Here is a 22,698-nt window from a genome sequence, read left to right on the forward strand (position 1 = left end):
GACACATAAACACCCACACCGCCACCCCCCACACACACACAAACACACAAATGCACACACCCACACATGCACACGCACACACACTCAAACACAGATGTGTGACCTTGTGAACTTGAACTGTCCTTAGTAAGACACACCTTTATGGATCTAGACCAATCCTCTGCACTTCCTGGTTGGAGAGCCCATTAGCCAATCACATGGCTGTGGATAGCCCTGTGCCAATCTTGTTCTTGATCCTTTTTCTGGATTTGTTGTTCTATCCTCAATGTAAGATGTGTTTTGGAAAATAAAAAATTAAAATACAAATGTCTGTGTGTGGGTACTAGTGTGTTTGTGTGGATAATTGGGTGTCTGTTTGTGTATTGGTGTGTGTTTGTGTTTGTTTGTTGTTGTCTTATAGTGAAGGGGTTCTAGTAGAAGTCTCTTAGTGGAGGTCTGTTCTGGAGGTCTCTGAGTGGAGGTCTCTTAGTAGAGGAACCAGTTGGGTGAGACCGTGAGAGTGATGATTTAAAGTTAATATAATTCACCAAATTTTGTATCATGAGAAAAATTCTCCAACAGAGGAGACACCAGAACAGACACAGGAACGATCAACCTAATCCTTTGATTTGCTGAGCTACTCTGTATTTTCTACCAATCTAATTTTACTTCCAATTTGTTTTCCTTCCTTACTGTTAAAAACATCGTATGCTGTTATTCTATTTTAAACCACAGGTGCCGTTTATGTAGTGTTCGCTTTTCAGCTTATTTGCTTCTGTCCCTATTCATCACCCTTACCATTTGAATGCGCATGCGCGTGGTTTCCGGAAGATAATCAAACCCACTAACGCGGGGCTGAATCAATTCGGAGTGAGTTTAACACGTTTATACTTGAACCTGTTTGAGATGATAGTGAAATCCAAACGAGTATATAATGAGACCAGTTTAAATGTAAAGACGGCTGTAGACCTCTAATCAGTGTTTAGATACTGAGGTTCGAATCAAAAGTGCTTTAACTTTGGAACATTAGTTAGCTAAACTGAAGCCCAGTTAGGAGTTCAACCAGTGGTTAACCAAACCGCCAACTACTGCAGTTCAACCAGTGTTTAACAAGATCACTAACTAGTCCAGTTATAGTGAGTCAACAGCTTCAAGAGTTCACATCGGAGAAGACTGCTGGAGTTGGAAGTGAAATGAATCAACTGGAATTGTATGTACATTGACTGTATGCTTTACTTAACCAAATAACAACTAACGTTCAGTAGGCCTATGACTTATTTGTTTATCTGGTTGCATTACGTCTTTAAGATAACCAGCTCTTTAATGTAACTAGTTAACAGGTTAGTAGCTAAATTGCTGTTTAGGATAATACGTGATGGTTAGCTCTTTAAGCTAACCGGTTAGAAGGGTAGCGTGACTGCTAATGCAGTATCAGCGATAATTACACAACGTTGGTAGTTGTCTATCTGTTTATAACTATGGTTTTAGGGATGCTGATATCTTTGTGTTTTAAGATTAAATGGGAATGAGAGGATATCATGTTCTAGGATTAAAAGTGATGAAAATGAGTTTTTTTTAGGAGTAAAGATGATGATCATTTAATGTTTTAAGATTAACGGTGGTGATGATGATATTTTGGTGTTTTAGGATCAAAGATGAAGATGAAGATTTGGACGAGTTGATGAATGCCAGGGATGACCCCAACGGCAACAACCCACACAAGGTGACTTTGTTATTTAGAATAAGTTGTATATTTCCTTTTTATTTGTAACGTGTATGTACGTATTTATATTCATGAATCTGTGTGTTTGTGTATTGCAGTCGGTCTCCCCAGGTCCGGGGGAACACCCACTCCAATACAACTACAGTCTGTGGTTTAGCAGAAGGACTCCTAGCAGACCGGCCAGCATCCAAAGCTACGAGCAGAACATCCGACAGATTGCCACAGTTGCCTCTGTAAGCACTGCTGTGTGATTAGGCTGAACAGTTCTGGTGCACCAGTTCTGGTGCCACCAAGTTTTTGATTTGGTGGTATCCTAACACATTTATTTTTGATTGGTAAATTGTTAATAGTTCTGGTTGATGTACTGTGTCTGTTTTTAGGTTGAACCGTTCTGGAAACTGCAGTCATCTGGTTTAACTCTGTGGGGGTGTGTATGGTTGTAGGTGGAACAGTTCTGGAAGCTGTACAGTCATCTGATTCGACCTGGAGATCTAACGGGACACAGTGACTTCCACCTCTTTAAGGAAGGGATCAAACCGATGTGGGAGGTAAGTGTATATTATAGGGTATTATCATTACTATTATACATATTTATTCATGGTTACCAACGAAAAATAAAGTAGTTTCTCTTTCATTGCGCAGAGACATACTGCAGTCGAGCACCAGTGGTAGAGCTTAGCTATATGTGATTGGCGGCAAGATCGATTTTCCTAAACAATCAGAAGAAATTATGAATTTTTCAGAAATTTGACTGGAGCGGTCTGAAAGCTATATTCTGCTCAAAAAACTGATCAGCTCAAACAAAGGCGGCCAAAAAAGAGTGAGTGTGTGTGTGTGTTTATATGTATACATATCATTTGTGTTTTATAGGATGATGCAAACCGAAGTGGGGGCAAGTGGATCATCCGTCTTCGTAAAGGGCTGGCGAGTCGTTTCTGGGAGAACATCATCCTGGCCATGGTGGGGGAGCAGTTCATGGTGGGGGAGGAGGTCTGTGGCGTGGTGGTGTCCATACGCTTCCAGGTACTGTACCATTAGAAATAGTACTACAGTAATGTCTGACCCTAACCGTGCAGCTGTGGATGTGTTCTATACTGTCTAACCCTATAGGTGTGGATGCATTCTATTGCGTGTGTGTGTGGGTTTAAACTCTCTGACCCAACGTGTGTGTGTGTGTGTGTGTGTGTGTGTTACAGGAAGACATCTTGTCCATCTGGAACCGGACGTCCAGCGACCAGACCACAACGTCCCGCATCCGAGACACTCTGAGACGAGTCTTAAACCTTCCTCCCAACACCATCATGGAGTATAAAACGCACAACGACAGCATCAAGTAAGACTCTCTAACCCGAACCAACCAGCACCATCATGGAGTATAAAACAGACAATCTCATTTAACACTAACTACTAGGGATGGGCACGAGTAGTAAATTCCAAACTCGAGTGATCGAAGGAATTCCTCGAGGATCAATCGAGAACTCGTATAATCAAATCTATTTTTAGAATGCATCGCATCTGCAGCAGAAATAGGCCTAATGATGAATGGCAATATTACCAACCAAACATGTAATGCTTATTCTCCATCAAAACAATCAGAGTTATCAGAGTATTCATTATTTATTATTAAATAACTATTACGTTCAAAACACATTTTCCTTACAAAAATAAATATGTGTCTCACAATTAAAATCACGTCGAACCAAGGCCTGTAACGGTTTAAAAAAATAAATAAAAAAATCAAGTAGCCTAACCATTGCAAATAATTTAAAGCTGCGAATGAAACGGCAGCAAATGGACTATGGTAACACAGAGTGTTACCATAGTCCGCTGTGATCTTCTCTACACGGCCGGGATTACAGCTGCGTCTTGCGGCGGTGAAAATAGCCGACACACTTGGTTGCTGCGGGTCTGCTTTCCCGAACTCACCGTTGTGTTTCAGGAGCATATGTTGCCGCATACTAGTACTTGTAGTACTCTGGTAGCTCGATTTCGCTTGGCATATTTTACATTTCACCTTATGATCTCCTATTTCTTTAAAGTATTTCAATTCTTCGCTGCGCTTTGCTTTAACCGCCATCTCTTAACTTTTTGAATTCTGGTATGCCTGCACACGGCACGGCACGCGCCACACAGAAATGGATACATTTCATTTGCTTTGTGCCCACGGCATGCGTTAGTGGCGCCGCACAGAAAATTGATACATTTGCTCCAGAAAACTTTGCGCGTGTATACGCAAACTCGAGTTTGCCTGTCCACCAACCGAGTTCATTTGTAACGAGGAGTACTCGAGTAATCGATTCCTCACGCCCATCCCTACTACCAAGCCCCATTTTTTTATTATTAATTATGGTTTTGTTTCTTTTAGGGATAACTCCAGTTTCAGAAACACCAAGATCACCCTGTGAGGAGACCAACACATGAACCAGATTGTGGAAACGGATTGTGGTGGATGATGAATGCATGGCATGTGAAATCAAGAGCAGATGGATGTATGTTTGAATGAATGAATGAATGAATGAATGAATGAATGAGAGTACAAATGAATGACAGAGGACGTGATTTTCATCTGACTTGTGATCTTATTATTAATTAAAGCAGCTGTTAAACAAGTCTGTGGTCCACAAATTACTTCCTGTGGTTCTGCTCAACCTTGCCCCCCCCCCCCCCCCCCCCCCCCCCCCCAAGAGGAGCATGATAATGGGAAGACCCAGGCAGCTATCTACATATGTAATTTATACAACTGCATTTTAAATGAAAAAGGTTCCAATGTAATTAAGGTTAAATCATCTGTATACAAACTGTGTGCTAATGTCCAACTGACACTAGGGGTCACCAACCTTTTTGAACCTGAGAGCTACTTCATGTGTACCGAGTCATACGAAGGGCACCCAGTTTGATAGACTTCTGAAATAATGAATTTGCTCAGTTTGCCTTTAGTTGTATATTATTAATAATGATACTCATCTATGAGAAGACACTGATCATGTTTTCTCACAATAATTATCAATAATGACTTAAAAAAGGTGGGAAAGAGTTGTTCAAGAATGAGTGGTGCTATGTTTAGAACAGGCGTGCGGGCGCCTCGTATGGTCCTCGCGAGCGCCCCGGTGCCCGTGGCACCGTGTTGGTGACCCCTGCACTACAGGGTGTTGTCAACACTAGACAATAACCTGCCATCTTTAGTGTGTTTTGAATGTGTCAGTGTTTTTAATAATTGGACGATGTCATTCACCTGTACAGGTGTGGGCTCCAAGCTATGTGTAGTGAACCCCATCGGCCATTTGGTGTCTTCTTCCACGGGCTTGTTGGCTTTTGGTTTTGTTTCTTTGTTTTATTCCCATGGGAAAACCTCCCACTACCCACATTTCAATCGTCCACCCACTGCAATATATATTAATGTAATCATTTATGTATAGTCCCCTGAAGAGGACATGGCTGTACGAACTTTCTGGCGAAACACGGATACGCTGACTCTCAACCTTTCAGATCCACAGTTAACTTGTGTATCAACATTTCTAGCTATATTTATTAACGTTGTAGTGTGTTTTAACTGCTCGTGTAGCTTATTTGATTTTTATGTTTTGAAGCAATATACCGGGGGGGAGACTATTTTCTGGTTATGAAATAGGCTAACCTAAATTATGTATATTTTCACACGTGCGTGCTTCAAACACAGCCTTTGTTTCATTTTCTATGACTTCCCCATATAAATGCTGTGTTTTATACATTAACATATCATAAACACATGGTCACTATTTTTAACCCGATTAATGACGGTTGTCGCCGGTACTAGGCTCCTGTAATGAGGTACTTCATGTTCACAATGTAAACACAGTTCACATTGACAACGAGTTGGAGTTCCAGGTAGAGTTCCAGGTAAAGTGTCATTTACACAAACCCAGATGAGGATCATCCCATTAGTAGGGCCCTGAAGTCATTTACAAATTAAAAGATTAATTTGTTTTACTCCAAACATGACGCCACTTTGTTTTGTAAACAAAGTTCCTCCGGCTATGGAAAATACAACATATTCTATGGGGACTTTAATTTATGTAGATGCAATGTGAAATATGTTAAAATTATCTAAATTGTCAACTATACCTGTGTCTGTGTGTGTGATTGTGGCCAGGTATGGTCAAGTACATCAATTTGCATAGCACGTGCGTTGCCAGGTAGCGTCATCGTGTGTATGGGCGTTGCCGTGTAAAATAAACATGTCAGTTGTAATCTGTTCAAATCCTAATCTGGATTACCGCCGTCTCCAAATATCACCGCTACCATCTGGCCCGCCGCCACGAATAGATGGTTAAGTCCCACCACGGACCACCTCACGAGAGTCAATCACTCACTATTCTCAGCAGGCAAACTCAGAAAGGCCTTCTCATGTGGTTATGGTATGTATGGTATGTAATCCATGTATGGTAGGTATGTACATGCATTTATGTACGTAAAAATACAATATAGTAATATACCAGTAGTACTAATTACTATTTAGAACAAAATTGCGTACTAGTGGTTCAAATGCATTGTGTGAATGAATTGAAGTTTGTTAGTAGTAGTAACCAGTAGTTACAATATACTTACTATAATAAGTGTGTATGTAGATGCATACACACTTATTATAGTATATATTTGTAACAGTAGCCTACTAGGGCAAATATATTGCATGCATAAACTGAACTTTTGGAAATCTTAGTAGGGACGATGTCTAGTTTAAGAACTATAAGTCATATGAACTACAAGCACTTATAGTACCATGAAAATAATGAAATGACTTTATATTACTTGATAATCATGTAGATACAAATAAAAGCACACCACCATCAATATGATGTAATGCTTTATACTATAATTAATCATTATGTCGATAGAAAGGTTGTCCTAGTTGAACTCTAAACAAGATTAAAGACTAACTGTCATTTCTCTCTCTACCCCCACCCCCCTCTCTCGCCCCCTCCCCTCCCCTCCCCTCCCCTGTCTCTCTTTCTCTCTCTCTCCCTCTACGTTCTATCCACTCCCCTCTCTCCCTCTCTATTCTCTCTCCCCCTCTGTTTTCCTCCCCCCACTATCTCTCGTTCTTTTCTCGTTGGAGATGAGTAGTGAAAGTACATTTCACCTTAAGGAACTTCCAGCATGAGTTTCGAACCTTAACGCTTAACTTGATGGAACTTCAAGCATGAGGATCTAACCTTAACCCTTACTTTAAAGGAATTTCCTGCACGAGGATCTTAACTTTACTCTTACGTTAAAGGACCTTCAAGCTTGAGGATCAGACCTTATCCCTAACCTTTGCACTAGGATCTAACCCTCACTGTACTTCATGTAGAAGAACTGATTGGACCTGGAGCATCATAATAAGAAGAAAGCCTTATGTACCGGTAAGTTATAGATCTATAAGTATTTGTGGATCCACGCTAGTTTTCCTTGTTCTAGAATATATATTATTACTCTATGTGTCTTATCTAAATGACTATATAAATCTTACCTGGTGTACGATTGTAAAAGTTGCTCACTCTCCAGGTGAATATAATTTGAATGCAGAATGCTGATATAAAGGTATTCGCCGCAAAAAAAAAAGACTGGATATGACCTGAGAACGGGAATGTGTTTAACACAACAGTTTCATGGACACCATAGATGCAATAGGGTTATCCCAATGAGCTACTCACAAGAATCCCAGTTGTCTTGCCCTCTTTCCTTTATATTACAGATCTGTCAAACCTTATGTCCTTGTTCAGGGCAACCTAACTATTTTATTTTGATAATTTTGCAGATAAGGATGCGCTCTCCCAAATGATGTTTTATTTAACAACCCTGTGTTTTTTCTTACTTTATTACACACACACCACACCATTTCAAACACGGCCATCATTTCTTTTTCAGTGACATGTACATGTAATTCCTGTATGTTATGCATGAACATGAACATATTACATGAGCACAATATTCCTAATATTCCTGGAACCGAGCACTGTGGTGCTCATATTCCCAATGTAAACACAGTTCACATTGATTACGAGTTGGAGTTCTACGTATAGTGTCATTAACACAAACGCGGATTCATCCCCTTAATAGAGCCCTTAAGTCATTTACTTATTTAAATATTAATTATTTAGGCCGGGTTTTACTTGCAAAACCTATTTGTTGCATTAACTTTCGCATGCGTACAGGGTTTTGGTTTTAATAGTAAAAAGATCACGTAAAGAATTTTGTTTGAAGGGTAAAAGATGGCTTGTGAAGCCAACCTGCAATTAAAGCAGATATCTTTTAATAAACAAATTTAGTTAAGCAACGTGACTTAAAGAAAACAAGATGGATCACTCTCTGAGTTCCAGAGACACTTGGTATCCCAAAGAAAATTTGAAAGAATCAGAAAGCATAAGGGTTATCCCAACGAGCTAATCCCAAGAATCCTGGTCTCGACTTATATAACTGAACCGAGTTTGTCAAACCCAAATCATGTCTTTGTTCAGGGCAAGGGAAACCTAACTATTTCATCTTGTTTGTTTTTACAGATAAGGATGCATTCTCCTCGATGGTTGCTAGGTGTGTTGCTTTGGTGGCTATGCATAGGAAATGCGTGGACAGCAACTTTCAAGCTGGCGCTGATTGGTCCGTGGTCATGTGACCCCCTGTTCTCCAGAGCAATGCCTGCCACAGCAGCGAACCTGGCGTTGTCATGGATACACAGAGATGTTGGACTCAGTAAAGGCTACTGGTACGACGTGGTACTTCTTGAGGAGGACTGCTCTGCCTCTAAAGGTATTACATAGTTTATATAGGACTAGTAATAAGGGACTTATCTCAAATAAATAATACGTACTACGTGTAGTACTGTAGTTGTATTAAACTACATATTGAGGAATTCTAAAGGTATTGCATAGTATATATAAGGTTGGTATATGTATTAATAAAGTGCCTTATATAGTACTGTAGTTTTATTCAACTAGTGGAGGAATACTGTGTCCTGCCCTCCAAATATTGTGCTAACATAGTTCTCAATGATTTAATAAATCCTAATTAAGGATTAATAATGAATCACAGTAGAATCGATTTTGAATTTCCATATGTTAAGTTCAGGTTCAGACAACTTTATTGAAGCTTACCCAGTAACTAAACACATCATAATAAGATAGTCATACGTCAGAGGCCACAGATCAACAGAGAGAGAGAGAGAGAGAGAGAGAGAGAGAGAGAGAGAGAGAGAGAGAGAGAGAGAGAGAGAGAGAGAGAGAGAGAGAGAGAGAGAGAGAGAGAGAGAGAGAGAGAGAGAGAGAGAGAGAGAGAGAGAGAGAGAGAGAGAGAGAGAATTTCCACTCGGAATTAAGTAATAAAGTACAATAATGTTAAGTAGTGGGCTTGGTGAAAGTACACCATTAAGAATGTATTTGATGGTGGGGAAAACATTTAGCACGCATTTGATGGTGGGTTGTTGGGCATCGTGTTGATATATTGCTGGATGGATGTGATCTCTGTGCCTGCGTGATTATGTTCCAGCGGTGACTCAGCTGGTCGAAATGGAGGGATATGGCCACGCCTACATTGGACCCTTTAATCCCGCCCTGTGTCATGCTGCCACTCTAATGGCCCAGCACTGGGAGGCGGGGCTTGCTTCTCCAGGCTGTCTCAATTCTGAATGGCCAAGCCTTCCACCCATCACCCCTACCAGTCAAGTCCTGTTCGCTGTTTTGAGATTCTTCCGCTGGGCCCATGTGGGTGTGATCTCTGGTAAGTGGGTGTGGCTTATATACATGTGTAGGGTTTCTGGTAAGTTTGTGTGGTTTATATTAATGAGTGTGAACTCTGGATAGTGGGTTTGGCTTATATACATGGGTGGGGTCTTTGGTAAGTGGGTGTGGTTTATATAAATGGGTGTGGTCTCTGGCAAGTGTTGAGGTTTGTTTAAATGTGTGTGCGCTCTGGTTAGTGGGTGTGGCTTATATACATGGGTGTGGTCTCTGGTGTGGTCTAATGCAACACTTCTCAAGGGAGAAGAGAGGCAGGGAGGTGGGGGGCTCTTGAGCAGCTTTAGGATGTTGGAGTTGCCTGTGGCTAGCTAGGGTATGTTAGGGTAATTTAGGGCTAACATAATTCGACCTTTTGAGCTGGGGTTAGGGTTACTTGAGGTGAGAGTTTGTTCTGGTAAAGACGATCATTGGTATGAATTCCTTGTTCTACAGCTCCGACTGACCTATGGGAAGGCACCGGGCAGGAAGTGGCCTCGGCTCTCAGAGCTCTTGGCATTCCAGTTGGTCCAGTTGTTACCATGGGAACAAAAGAGGAAGGACCTAAGGAAGCCCTGAAAGCCATCAGAGAAGCTGACCAGGTCAAAGGTCATTATGTTTGCTATTTGAAGCACTTATTGTATGTCGTACGTCTTGACACCTGATGTAAACACTTATTGTATGTTGTACGTCCTTACACTTAGTACACAGCATTGTGTAGTATCTTATCCTTGCTAACTTTGTTGCACAGGGAAGGGGTTAACCAACTATTGTTTCTCTTTCTTCTGACATATATATATATGTCGGAAGAAATATAAGATAAAAGCGTCTGCTAAAAGCCCTAAAAGTAAATATAAATGTTTATGCTATATGTGTCAATGTGTGTAACCATTTCCACCCATATATTGTGCTTTCTCCCTAACCCTTTCAGTGGTCATCTTATGCATGAGCTCTGCTCTCATTGGTGGAGAAGAACAAAGAGATCTCCTATTGGCTGCCTTGGACATGGGGATGGTGTCGGATGGCTACGTGTTCATTCCTTATGATGCCCTACTGTATGCCATGCCTTACCAGGTGACGTTCATGAACCCTTCAGCCTCATTACATATTCACCGGGACGTGCATGTCAAGGGAGGAAACGGTCCATATATGGCACATTGAGGGCGGAACTTCAGTGAGCCTTGCTATTACCACAAGTCAAAAAACACATAGATGTCATAATAATTAGAAAAACTGAAAATGCCTTCTATTGTACCAATTTGTGTATGTACAACATACTGCCTCGTTTTCTTTAACAAAATGCTAAAAAAAAAAGCACCTAAAAAAAAAAAGAAAATGTTTTATGAAATAGAACTGGCAAACTGGACCTCTTACAATAAATAAATTGGAGATGAACAACCTACTGAGATCCTAACCAAACTCGTAATTTCCTCCAATCAGGATACAGCATTCCCTCTACTGGCCAACAGCTCGAGACTCCGTCATGCTTACAGCGCGGTGTTGACCGTAACCATGGCGTCAGACCAGAGCTTCTATGATGCGTTCCGAAGCGCTCAACAGAGCCGGGAAATACGATCGGTTGTGGCTGCAACAGAGGTGCCTACACTGATTCACACTCATACCCATTCATACCCATATATGCTATGCTAACCCTACCCTTTGGCCCTGACCCTAACCCTGTTGCATCTACAAAAGTACGCACACTAACTAACCCTTACACACGTCCACAATATGTCTCGTTCATCAGAATGCATCGCGGGATTATTTGTTGGTGTTACTCCGCCATATTGAGAGTATTCAAGAGAGTTGTAGTACGTCAATGTACTATTACCTTCGGTAACGAAAAAGTTGTTTTGAAACTGTCAGTCCACGCCAGGGCACTTTCAAATACAAAGTCCCCCTGTAATGACAAACATTCCCCGGTTTATTACCAAAACAACATTAACACCAACACAATAATGTTGTTGAGATGAATAAAGTATATCTTATCTTATAACTGATACTCCAATACTCCTTTGCTTCCAAAATGGAGGTTGCGATGTGGAAGGCCTGTATGCTGAGTGGTTATGTTGTTAAAACGATGTTAATATGTTGTCAATGGTGTTAATATGTTGTTAATATTTTGGAAAAACCTTGTTTACACATTAATACAAAAAATATATTTTTCTTTGGTGGGGTCTTCTTTTTTCTTCAGGTCTCGCCTCTCTTTGGATCCATCGTCAACATGGTGTACTTCGTTGCTAAGGCAGTGGAGGAGCGTCGTCAAGCAGGGGGAGGGGCATGGGTGACGGGCAATCAGCTTGCTCAATCAGAAGGAGGTTTTGAGTTCCGTGGTTTCAATCAGGTCAGCAGGTCGGCATGCTACAGGATACGGCTAACACTACGGCTAATTAGTCAGAATTCCTCCCATTCATTGCAATACTTGTTCCCTATATTTTTGATTGTGTCTCTAGATGTATTGATTGTCCCTACATGTTTTCATTGTGTCTCTAGATGTACAGTCCCTAGATCATGTCAGTAATTGTATTGATCGTCTCTAGATGCATTGATTGTGTATCTATATGTATTGATCTTGTCTCTACATGTATTGTAGGTGTTTTGTAGGTGTAGAGAAGGCGGTTCCCGTGTCATTGATGCTGAGATTGTCTCTAGATGTATTGATTGTGTGTTCGATTGTGTCTCTACATGTATTGATTGTGTCTCTAGATTTATTGATTGTGCATCTAGATGTATTGATGTGTATCTAAATGTATCGATTGTGCCTCCAGATGTATTGATTGTCTCTAGATGTATTTGTTTGTAGATGCATTCATTGTCTCTAGATGTATTGGTTGTCTCTAGATGTATTGATTGTCTCTAGATGTATTGATTGTCTGTAGATGTATTGATAGTGTATTTAGATGTGTTGATTGTGTCTCCTCCTGTAGAAGCTGTATGGGCGCCCAAGCAGTGGAGGGCTTCAGTCCAGCTATGTGGTGTTGGACAGTGACGGAGACAGACTGGTCCCCACCCATGTTTTGGAACCCACACAGACACACAAGTTTGGAGTACTCAGACCCTTGGCGCGCTCTTTTAGCTTTCCTGGCGGAAAACCCTCCTCTGCAAGATTCTGTTGGTTCAGTCCAGACCAGACCTGCGCTGGAGGTTTGTACCGTGTTTGTCGGGAGCCGATGGTTTCAGATATATATGGTGTATCAATTCTTCGCACACATGTACCATGACAGAGCGGCCTGCGTTTATGCTTCCACGTCACACCATGGAGGCAGTATAACGGTAGTATGAGGTCGGATTTACGCGACCAGTGTTGAAAGTCGAAAACATAGAACATGTTTCTTAAACAATTAGAGGGGTTTCTAACCATGACCATATTCCTAGATTTGTTTGTAACCCTCAACATAACCATCTGTGACCTCATACATAAATGCGACCCTACTGCAACTTTTGCCGGTATGACGGTTATGTTGTGATAGGTGAGGTGTTTTGTAGGTTTGGATAAGGATTTTATATTGATACTGGCCTGTTTTGTAGGTGTAGACAAGGCGGTTCCCGTGTCCCTCTTCCTGGTGATATGCATGGGGATTGCTGCTGTTGTTTACAGGTCAGAGGTCATGATCTGGTTCCATGTTTTACCCTTCCTACAAATTGTTTCTGTTTGAGTCCATATACTACATACTCTATATATGTATATATATCCCCTTGATGAGGATATGGATATATATATATATATATAGCTTTATCTCTAACTGTATTGTACCCACCCTGTGTGTAGGAACAAGAGATTTCTCAGCAGCAATGAAGTCGTTCTAACTATGGATGACATCATCTTTATTGACACGTACACCGGCGAAAAGGTTTGTACTGGCACAGCATTGCACCTAGCATATAGCATAGCACATAGCCTTTAGCACCTAGCCGGCCATCCTATCCATATATGCATGTGTATATGTTTGTGTATGTCTAGAAACTGAATGAAGGGTCCACGATGAGTGTCTGCGGGGTCAGGAGTCCCATGAAATCCATTACAAGAAGTTACATTCAGTCCACGCCAGAGACTACAAATATAGGACTACTGGAGGTACTTGTCTGTTTGTCTGGCTGTCTGTCTGTCTGTCTGTCTGTCTGCCCAGCAGCCTGGCTTCGCGCCAATCCGTCTGTCTGCCTGAAACCTCTCTCTTTCTATTGGCTGTGCTCTTGCCAGGGCGATTGGGTATGGTTGAAGAGGATACCAGAAGGACGGGAGATAACAGCTGTCAATCAATCAACCAAGAATCTGTTCAGTTCTGTAAGACACAAACACACACACATTCATGCACAATAAAGAAACATTCTTAACTGAATTACCGGATTTCTCTCGTCCACCCACTTAACTATCCCTAATTCATTGGTTAACGGAAGTGTTAACTGTTAACCTGTTAACCCTACCCCTGTCCAGTTCAGGGAGATGAGACATGAGAATCTCAGCGTCTATGTTGGACTCTTCCTGGACTCTGGGATCTTTGCCATGGTTACAGAGCACTGTCCACGCGGGAGTTTGGCCGACCTGTTAGCGGACAGCAGCATGAGACTGGACTGGATGTTCAAGTCCTCCCTTCTCACGGACCTCATCAAGGTAGTGACCATAGTAACCCGTACCCTAGGAAACCTTACCCCAGAAACCCTTCTCATAGACCTCATCCAGGTAGTGACCATAGTAACCCGTACCCTAGGAAACCTTACCCCAGAAACCCTACTCGCGTACCTCATCGAGGTAGTGACCATAGTAACCCGTACCCTAGGAAACCTTACCCTAGAAACCCTTTCTCACGTACTGACCCTAGTAACACTAACCCCAAGCCCTTTTAGTGGCCACAGGTTACAAAAGCTTCATAAATATAGTCCATTTAAAATTGGTCCTATACCCCTGACTCTTATTAATGCTTACGCATATTAAAGTTGCATATTTGTAACCCCCCCAATCATTCACATTTTTGTTAGGGGATGAAGTATCTTCACATGCACAGGCTGACCCATGGGCGTCTCAAGTCGAGAAACTGTGTGGTGGACGAACGATTCGTCCTCAAGGTCTCTGACTACGGCCTTCCCATGGTGCTTCACTCTCAGAACCTTGATCCAGCCAAGGGAACAGAAGGTAGAAACTTCATCTTCTATAGTAGTTCATTCAGCGGACTGGAAGAGGTTATGCGTGGATGTGTGTCCTATCTGTTTTTCCAAACACTTTAAAGTGTTTAATCCAGTCAAAACATGTTCGGAACATGTCAAAGTCTGTGTTCATCCAAATCAAAACAAACCGGTCCATGAATTCAAAGTGGAAGGTGTCATTCGTAACTTGTTGCATGTCCTCTTCAGATCTGCTGTGGACTGCTCCAGAACTTCTCAGGCAGCCTGTACGCGGAGGAACCTATGCTGCTGACGTCTTCAGCTTCTCCATCATCATCCAGGAAGTGGTCTCACGAACACTGCCCTACGCCATGCTGGACATGCCCGACCATGGTGAGTGTATTCAAGCTTATAGTTGGCTCCCTTTTTCCTTGCTAAGGGTTAGCTTCCTGTTGTCTTGCTTATAGTTAGCTTCATGTTGTCCAGCTTAGCATAAGATTTCGGTTTTCCCTGCAAAGTGTTTGCTGTACAACAGTGATAAGCAGGGGCCAAAAGTTCTGGTGTGGCTGTAACGCACATTGACGGCATGCAATTATTCTAATTAAGTCTGACTTTCGATATGTGTGCATTGTTGGAAACTATCCTAGATTTGTCTTTGTGCACCAATTGAAAAACACACTTACAAAAGAGTTTGCCTGATTGTTTACAGGTTTTGGGTATTTCTTGCATCCCTAATCCCCTAGAAATATATAAAAAATGTAGACACACTCGCAACTCGACATGACATATCTTAAATATGAAAAACCCCCTGAGATTTATGACTGTTATTCAATGATAAGTCAGGATGCGTTGCTTTTAGTCAACCAGGGAATTCCTCGTAGAATGACAGCCCTACTCCCCATGCAAGTCTGTCCGTCTGTGTGAGTCTCTCTCTATACCTGTCTGTCTCTCTCTCCGTCTGTGTGCAGAGATAGTGGAGCGGCTGAGAGACCCCCCTCCTCTCTGCAGGCCGCTGTTCTGTATGGACGAAGCCCCCGCAGAGTGTCTGTCTCTCATGACCCAGTGCTGGGATGAAGATCCCGGCAAAAGGCCCACCTTCCACTGCATATTGAGACAGGTTATAATAATAATAATAATAATAATACATTTAATTTGAAAAGCGCCTTTCAAGGTACCCAAGGACACTGTTCAATAAAGGGCATGTAACCAATAAAAGTACATTGTCAATAGCAGTCACACTCATGGTCAGATAACACTGACAATATGGACATAGCACATTTAAACACGTTGCAGCAAATTTAAATACGATGTAGCATATTTAAACAGGAACAAGCCTATTTAATGAAAGTAAGTAAGATAACAACTTTGGTTTAGCTTATCATAGCCCCCGTATTGTTTCTTTGTAGTTTATAAAAGCCATTGTCTTGTTGTTTCTGTATAGTTTATAATGGTGTCCGGTTCTTTCAGTGTAGTTTATAATAGTGTCTTGTTTCTGTGTAGTATAAAGGGGTGTCTGGATGTTTCTAGGTAGTTTACAGTAGTGTTTGGAAATCATGCGTAGTTTTAAAAGTGTTTTTAAAATGTGTTTCGTGTAGTTTATCATAGTGTCCAGTTGTTCCAGGTAGTTTGTAATCGTTTCTACTTGTTTCTGTGTCGCCTCTAACGGTCTTCTTTCTTGCAGTTTCGTGGCATTCATCAGGGCAAGAAGCCCCACATCATAGACTCCATGTTGCGCATGCTGGAGCAGTACAGCTCCAACCTAGAGGACTTGATCAAAGAGAGGACGGATGAACTGGAGATAGAGAGAAAAAAGACTGACAAGCTCATCAGCCAGCTCTTGCCTGAGTAAGACACACATTTATATGAAATATAGATATGCCATCTCTGTGATCCACATCTATCTATATGCAAGCTGCTAGGTTTTGTTGAACCCTAGGCAGGATGCTGGGGTTTGGCACGACACTAACCCTGGTGAAAGAAGACATAGTCAAATATGAAATGTGATTCAAGCGAAAAAAAAAGTGCTTTTCAATTGTTGACAGATCCGTAGCCCGGTCACTGAAGTTAGGAAATCCGGTTGAACCAGAACATTATGCAGACTCAACTCTCTACTTCAGTGACATTGTTGGCTTCACCACAATATCCGCCCTGAGCGAACCTATCGAGGTACTGTAACACTGCATAAACACCTACATATAGCTAGCCCACGTCTGCCTGAGTGAACCCATCTAAGTACTGGAACACCACATAAACACTGCATTAAGTAAGCCAATGTCATTCTGACTGAATATGTATAGGAACTGTAACACAACATCAACAATGTCTTCATGAGCAAATCTATAGATGTAGCTCTACTCACTCTAGATAAGTATGTGACGTCACAACGTTTCAGCCCTTTGGCAGCATTACTTATTCCCTTATGGCAGATTATTATTCATGTGAATTCGGAAAGGAATCTTTAATTGAGCTTTTTTTCCGTATCAATACAGGGCAACTGATTTACCTGTCTGTTTTCTCTTTGTGTGTAGGTGGTTGACCTACTAAATGACCTTTATACACTGTTTGATGCCATCATTGCTTCTCATGATGTTTACAAGGTAACACTAAGACTAACCCTCTCCCCTATGAATAACCCTTTCGTCCAAAAGGTCCTTCCCAAGAATTTGTTGTGTATCCTATTCTATATTGAATGCACATGAAGGTTTTTCGTACATATATTTTATGGCCAGAGGCGGAGTCGCCGTCAGGACGATCAAAATAAAATTACACAACTAGTATTATTTATATATATATTAGTGCTGTCAGTTATACGCGTTATTAACGGCGTTAACGCAAACCAATTTTAAAGGCGTTAATTTTTTTATCCCGCGATTAACGCAATTTATTATTATTATTATTTTTTTTTTTCTTTGGCTCAAAACAAAGAAGCAGTAGCCTGACTCCTGGATTAATTGTTCTCATTTTAATGCTCTTATCAACATGGAGAAGTGCATCGGCTTGCCTTGTGAAAATGTTTTTTTATTGATTGCGACATTGGCATATACTGATCAAAACAGGACGACACAAAACAAAAGCCTGTAGTGCAATTAAAGAGTGAACATACAAACATACTGCCTTGAACATAGCAGTCAGGCTACTGCTTCTTTGTTTTGAGCCAAAGAAAAAAAGGCGTTAAAGAATAATAAATTGCGTTAATCGCGCGCTAAAAAAATTAAAGCTGTTAAAATTGGTTTGCGTTAACGCCGTTAATAACATGTTTAACTGACAGCACTAATACATATATATATATATATATGTATGTAAATAATATATAATAATAATAATATATAAAATAGATTTAGTTTTGAAAGTGTTGATTGTGTTGTTGATATGTGGGAGCAAGGGGGTGTGGGTTTGGGCCGGTGGAGGGCGGGGCCGGTGGAGGGCGGGGCCTGTGGAGGGCGGGGCCTGTGGAGGGCGGGGCCGGTGGAGGGCGGGGCCGGTGGAGGGCGGGGCCGGTGGAGGGGGGGGCCGGTGGAGGGCGGGGCCGGTGATATATTATACCACCAGCTGTGAGTGTGATTAGACGTTGCAAGCCGTTTTGAAAATCGAACTATTCTGACATCACAAGTGGGCGTGTCCACCTAGCTGTATGACGGATAGATGAGCAACGTTTGCTACACTCCGCTGGGTAGGCTGGTAGACTGATCTATCCAGCACACATCTAGGTGGACACGCCCACTTGTGATGTCAGAAGAGGCCGATTTTTCCGAATGACTTGTAACGGCTAAGCCCACTCACAACTGGTGGTATAATGTGTCACCTTTAATATATTAACGCTACGTTTGTAGGTGGAGACCATAGGAGATGCCTATATGGTGGCATCAGGCGTCCCCAACAGAAACGGGACTCGCCACGCTGCGGAAGTCTCCAACATGTCCCTGGACATCCTGCACTGCATCGGAGCCTTTAAGATCAAACACATGCCAGAGATCAAAGTGAAGATACGCATCGGATTGCACTCTGGTACAAGCGTCTGTTTGACCCCGTCTGTCTATACGTCTGTCTGTCCTACTCGTCTATCCGTCTACCTGTATGTCCACTGTTCAGTCCCGTCTGAGAACCTGTCAATCTCTCTCACCACCTGTCTATATGTCTTCCAGTCTGTCGGACTGCCTGTCTTATCTGTCTGACTACCCTTCATTCATCTCCTTTTCTGTCGTCTGGCTGCATAGGTCCGGTGGTGGCAGGGGTGGTGGGTCACACCATGCCCCGGTACTGCCTGTTTGGGGACACGGTCACCCAAGCGTCTCACCTGGAAGCCACTGGACTCCGTAAGGACGGAGCAAACCTCTGATCATTGTCTGTCTGTCTGGCCGTCACTCTCATCCCGTCAATCATATGAGCATCATTTCTTACTAATTATTTCAGGGGTATAAAGAGAGCGAGTAGAGAAGAGGAAAGAGAGAATGCAAGATGAACTGAACCCCAAAAACTGACTATTCCCGCCTTCGCTATTCTCTCTTGTTCACCTCTCTGTTACTAAGGGTTGCACCTCTGTTAAGCACTTGTGATTGACTGGCAAGTTGAGTTTTCTGAACCAATCAGGGAAGAGATAATGGTCTCATACAGAAGCAGGCGGGGCCAGCTTAAAATACACAGCATGTCAATCACTAATTCCTGGCGAATTAATGATTTTAATGACCCTCGCCCTGAAATCTTAGCAACAACATCTATAACGTCATCTAACACTTCTACACATGTTTAATATATTATGTTACTATTTAGCCTACCGAATCCACATCAGTCTCTGTACGATGAAGATTCTGGCCAGTCTCAAAATGGGATACAAGATGGAAACACGGCCAGCAAAGGTAAATATACCTGGGTTTCAACCTTATCTACCTTAACCTGACATATTCATTCACAGGGTAAAATTTCCATTCAACTTGTTCAATTTGTTTTCTTTTTCTTATCTATTTTATTTTATTATTTCATTTTCAATGTGAAGCACTTTGAGTCTACCTCGCGTATGAAAAGGGCTACATAAATAAAGTTGCCTTACCTGGCCTAAGTACGGCTTCTTTACCGTCTGGGGTTGTAGTCGGGTACCAAACCACAGTGCTTTTGAGTGGCTCTGGGCCGCAAATACAATATAATATAAATAAAAAGTGATAAATATGAATGGCTAAAAACGGTATATAATCTGGTGCCTACCCTTAACCTGCAGGTAAAGGGCGCCGAGGATACCTTCTGGCTGGGTGGCAGAGACGGGTTCACCAAACCCTTACCTGTACCTCCTGACCTGACCGGAGGGTAGGGCGCGCACAAACACACATAAAAACACACACAATAAATGCACGCACGCACACACACACACACACATGCATACACAATGCCAGTAAGACCAAGCAGCATTGATACGATAAACAGTAGCAGCCTTAAGCCCTAGTGTGCTATAGATGATTTCTATGTCGATGGCTCAATAGATGCGATGGTTGTAACCGTCCCTTATTGTGTCTAATAGGGCCAGTAACCATGGCATCAGCCTGGACGAGATTCCACCAGACAGGAGACAACGCTTCCTGGACAGACAGAATAAAAACAAGATGAAAAAATAAACAGGGGTAGATAGTCCTTTGGCGGCCATCAGATCCTCTTCACATAGCAGTCTTATGTTATGAAGCCTTAGTGCCCAGACACTAACCACTTACCACCCCTCGATGTGCAGTATGAGCCCTGATCAACCATCCCTACCTCAATGACAGGTAGGAACCCTGACCTTAACCACCCCTCTCTGAATTACCAGTATGAACCTGGACTAACCAACCCTATCTCAATGACCAGTATGAACCCTGACCCTCTTACTGGCTTACGTCAATGAGCGGTATGGACTCTGACCCTCTTACTGACCCTGACCGGTATGATGACAGGTATGAACCCTGTAACCAGGTCATTTCTTTACGTGCTGGAATTTTCATAACTTGCAACAAACTTTTCTATGAAGATGTATAATCTGCATTCAAGACGAAATGCTTTGCAGAAATACAGATTGTATAAAGTGAAACCGGACCTTATTGGATCCTATGCTGTTTGTTATACCTTGTTTGGGAAAATAAATCCTTTCAAGAAGTATACCAATGAAGTTTGCAGCTTGGATTCACATCATATATCATCAACTAATAAGCCTCCTTTCTTCATTCATATCTATGAGGCTAAACCGGTTCCAACTGATAGTCTGCCTAAGCAGAGGTTTATGGGTAACCTGGAACCTGAAACCGTCTATTTTGAGTTACATTAATAAAAAGTGTTTATAAAAAAGACTAAATAAATATTTGTAAAAGTGTTAATTTTGATATCGCATTTTGACCATAACCAAAACCACATCACTAACCCCATTTCTAAACATGATTCATACCAACCTTCCGTGACACTAATCACCAACCCAAGGTCATGAATCCTAACCCCTTCATTAACTTTCCCCTAACCCATAGCCTTCCTTTAAAGGGCAAATCTACTTCTGCCTCCTGGTAAATGAGGACCAGTTTCCCACCAAGATAACTAGACTCCCCTCTTGCACATAATTTTTTTTTTATACATAAATATGCTCTATGGTCAATGGAGAGTAGAGCACAGAACAGTTGCAGTGTTTTATTTGAGGGGGGCGGGCGCAGCTTGCAACAAGTTGTCTCACCAAAAATCACGCAAACCTCTGGTTGTAGAATGACCCTGAATGACCCGATATTAAATTGGGGTCCTACCGGCGAGTAGGTCCTTCCATTCCTCTTCCTGGAACTCCCTTCACTATCGGCCTCTGGCTCTACCTCCCCCTCTCTCCTTCTGTGTCAATCCTTCTCTCTCTTCCTGTAACTCATCGGGCCTGCCTCTCTACCTTTCCCTCTCTTTTTATAACATTTGAACAAGACAAGCCAACTCATTTTAATTTGACTAGTGTGTTTTCAGACTCTTGGCCCCAAAACATTGGCCTATACATCATCATTGTCATACTGGTGTGTACGGTCTTCATCTGAAGAGGGTACACAAGATATGTACCCCAAAAAGAAGCACTTATGGAGTCAAATTACCACCAGTCCTCTATTTCAGGTTATCTTGGAGAGTTTAAGAGGGTTTTGAGAACATGATATGGCTGTGTAAGTCAAGTAAAAATACCCCAACAAGTAGCACTTATTGAATTTAAAAAGACAAGTCAATGCTCCTGTTGGGGTAATTCATTCGACAAATGGATCCCTTAGTGTCACGATATAGTTTGCAGTTGAAGACAAGACCCGATCAAGACGACCCCAAAGAGAAGCACTTAAGGAATCAAATTACCACCAATGCCTCTATTTCAGGTTATCTTGTTGAGTTTAAAATTTGAGAATAAGCAGTAGATAAGGTTGTGTAAGTCAAGTAAAACTACCCCAACAATAGCACTTACTTAATTTAAAAAAGACAAGTCAATGCTCCAGTTAGGGTAATACGTTTGACAAATGCATCCCGTAGTTTCACAAAATGGATTGAGTGGAAGACAAGACCCGATCAAGACAACCCCAAAGAGAAGCACTTATGGAATCAAATCAACACCAATGCCTCTATTTCAGGTTATCTTGCTGAGTTTAAAATTTGAGAACAAGCTGTAGATATGGTTGTGTAAGTCAAGTAAAACTACCGCAACAAGTAGCACTTACTTAATTTAAAAAAGTCCAGTCAATGCTCCTGTTAGGGTAATACTTTTGACAAATGCATGCCTTAGTATCACGGATTGGTTGGGAGTTGAAGACAAGACCCAATCAAGACAACCCCAAAGAGAAGCACTTATGGAATCAAATTACCACCAATGCCTCTATTTCAGGTTATCTTGCTGAGTTTAAAATTTGAGAACAAGCTGTAAATATGGTTGTGTGAGTCAAGTAAAACTACCCCAACAATAGCACTTACTTAATTATAAAAGACAAGTCAATGCACCAGTTAGGGTCATACGTTTGACAAATGCATCCCGTAGTTTCACAAAATGGATTGAGTGGAAGACAAGACCCGATCAAGGCAACCCCAAAGAGAAGCACTTATGGAATTTAGAGACCACCAATGCCTCTATTTCAGGTTATCTTGCTGAGTTTAAAATTTGAGAACAAGCTGTAGATATGGTTGTGTAAGTCAAGTAAAACTACCCCAACAAGTAGCACTTACTTAATTTAA

The 22,698-nt window shown here is 41.7% G+C and overlaps 2 protein-coding genes across 2 annotated transcripts; both read left to right on the plus strand.

Moving 5' to 3' along the window:
- The first annotated feature begins 791 nt into the window (after positions 1-791).
- eif4e2rs1 (eukaryotic translation initiation factor 4E family member 2 related sequence 1) lies at positions 792-4,329 on the plus strand. Its single transcript, XM_056575895.1, has 7 exons — positions 792-1,189; positions 1,627-1,702; positions 1,801-1,935; positions 2,146-2,250; positions 2,573-2,725; positions 2,899-3,035; positions 4,068-4,329. Exons 1-7 carry the CDS (start codon positions 1,173-1,175, stop codon positions 4,105-4,107), a joined length of 663 nt encoding a protein of 220 aa, XP_056431870.1. The 5' UTR covers positions 792-1,172; the 3' UTR covers positions 4,108-4,329.
- An 8,280-nt stretch (positions 4,330-12,609) lies between these two features.
- Positions 12,610-20,858, plus strand: LOC130370091 (retinal guanylyl cyclase 1-like). Its single transcript, XM_056575764.1, has 17 exons — positions 12,610-12,699; positions 12,955-13,024; positions 13,196-13,277; positions 13,388-13,501; positions 13,625-13,708; positions 13,859-14,035; positions 14,401-14,554; positions 14,773-14,916; positions 15,492-15,640; positions 16,205-16,368; positions 16,566-16,689; positions 17,052-17,120; positions 18,354-18,528; positions 18,738-18,836; positions 19,291-19,376; positions 19,733-19,818; positions 20,030-20,858. Exons 2-17 carry the CDS (start codon positions 12,999-13,001, stop codon positions 20,121-20,123), a joined length of 1,827 nt encoding a protein of 608 aa, XP_056431739.1. The 5' UTR covers positions 12,610-12,699; positions 12,955-12,998; the 3' UTR covers positions 20,124-20,858.
- Positions 20,859-22,698: the final 1,840 nt, after the last annotated feature.

This window comes from Gadus chalcogrammus, chromosome 17 (genome assembly GCF_026213295.1).
Source record: "Gadus chalcogrammus isolate NIFS_2021 chromosome 17, NIFS_Gcha_1.0, whole genome shotgun sequence".
Lineage (NCBI taxonomy): Eukaryota > Metazoa > Chordata > Actinopteri > Gadiformes > Gadidae > Gadus > Gadus chalcogrammus.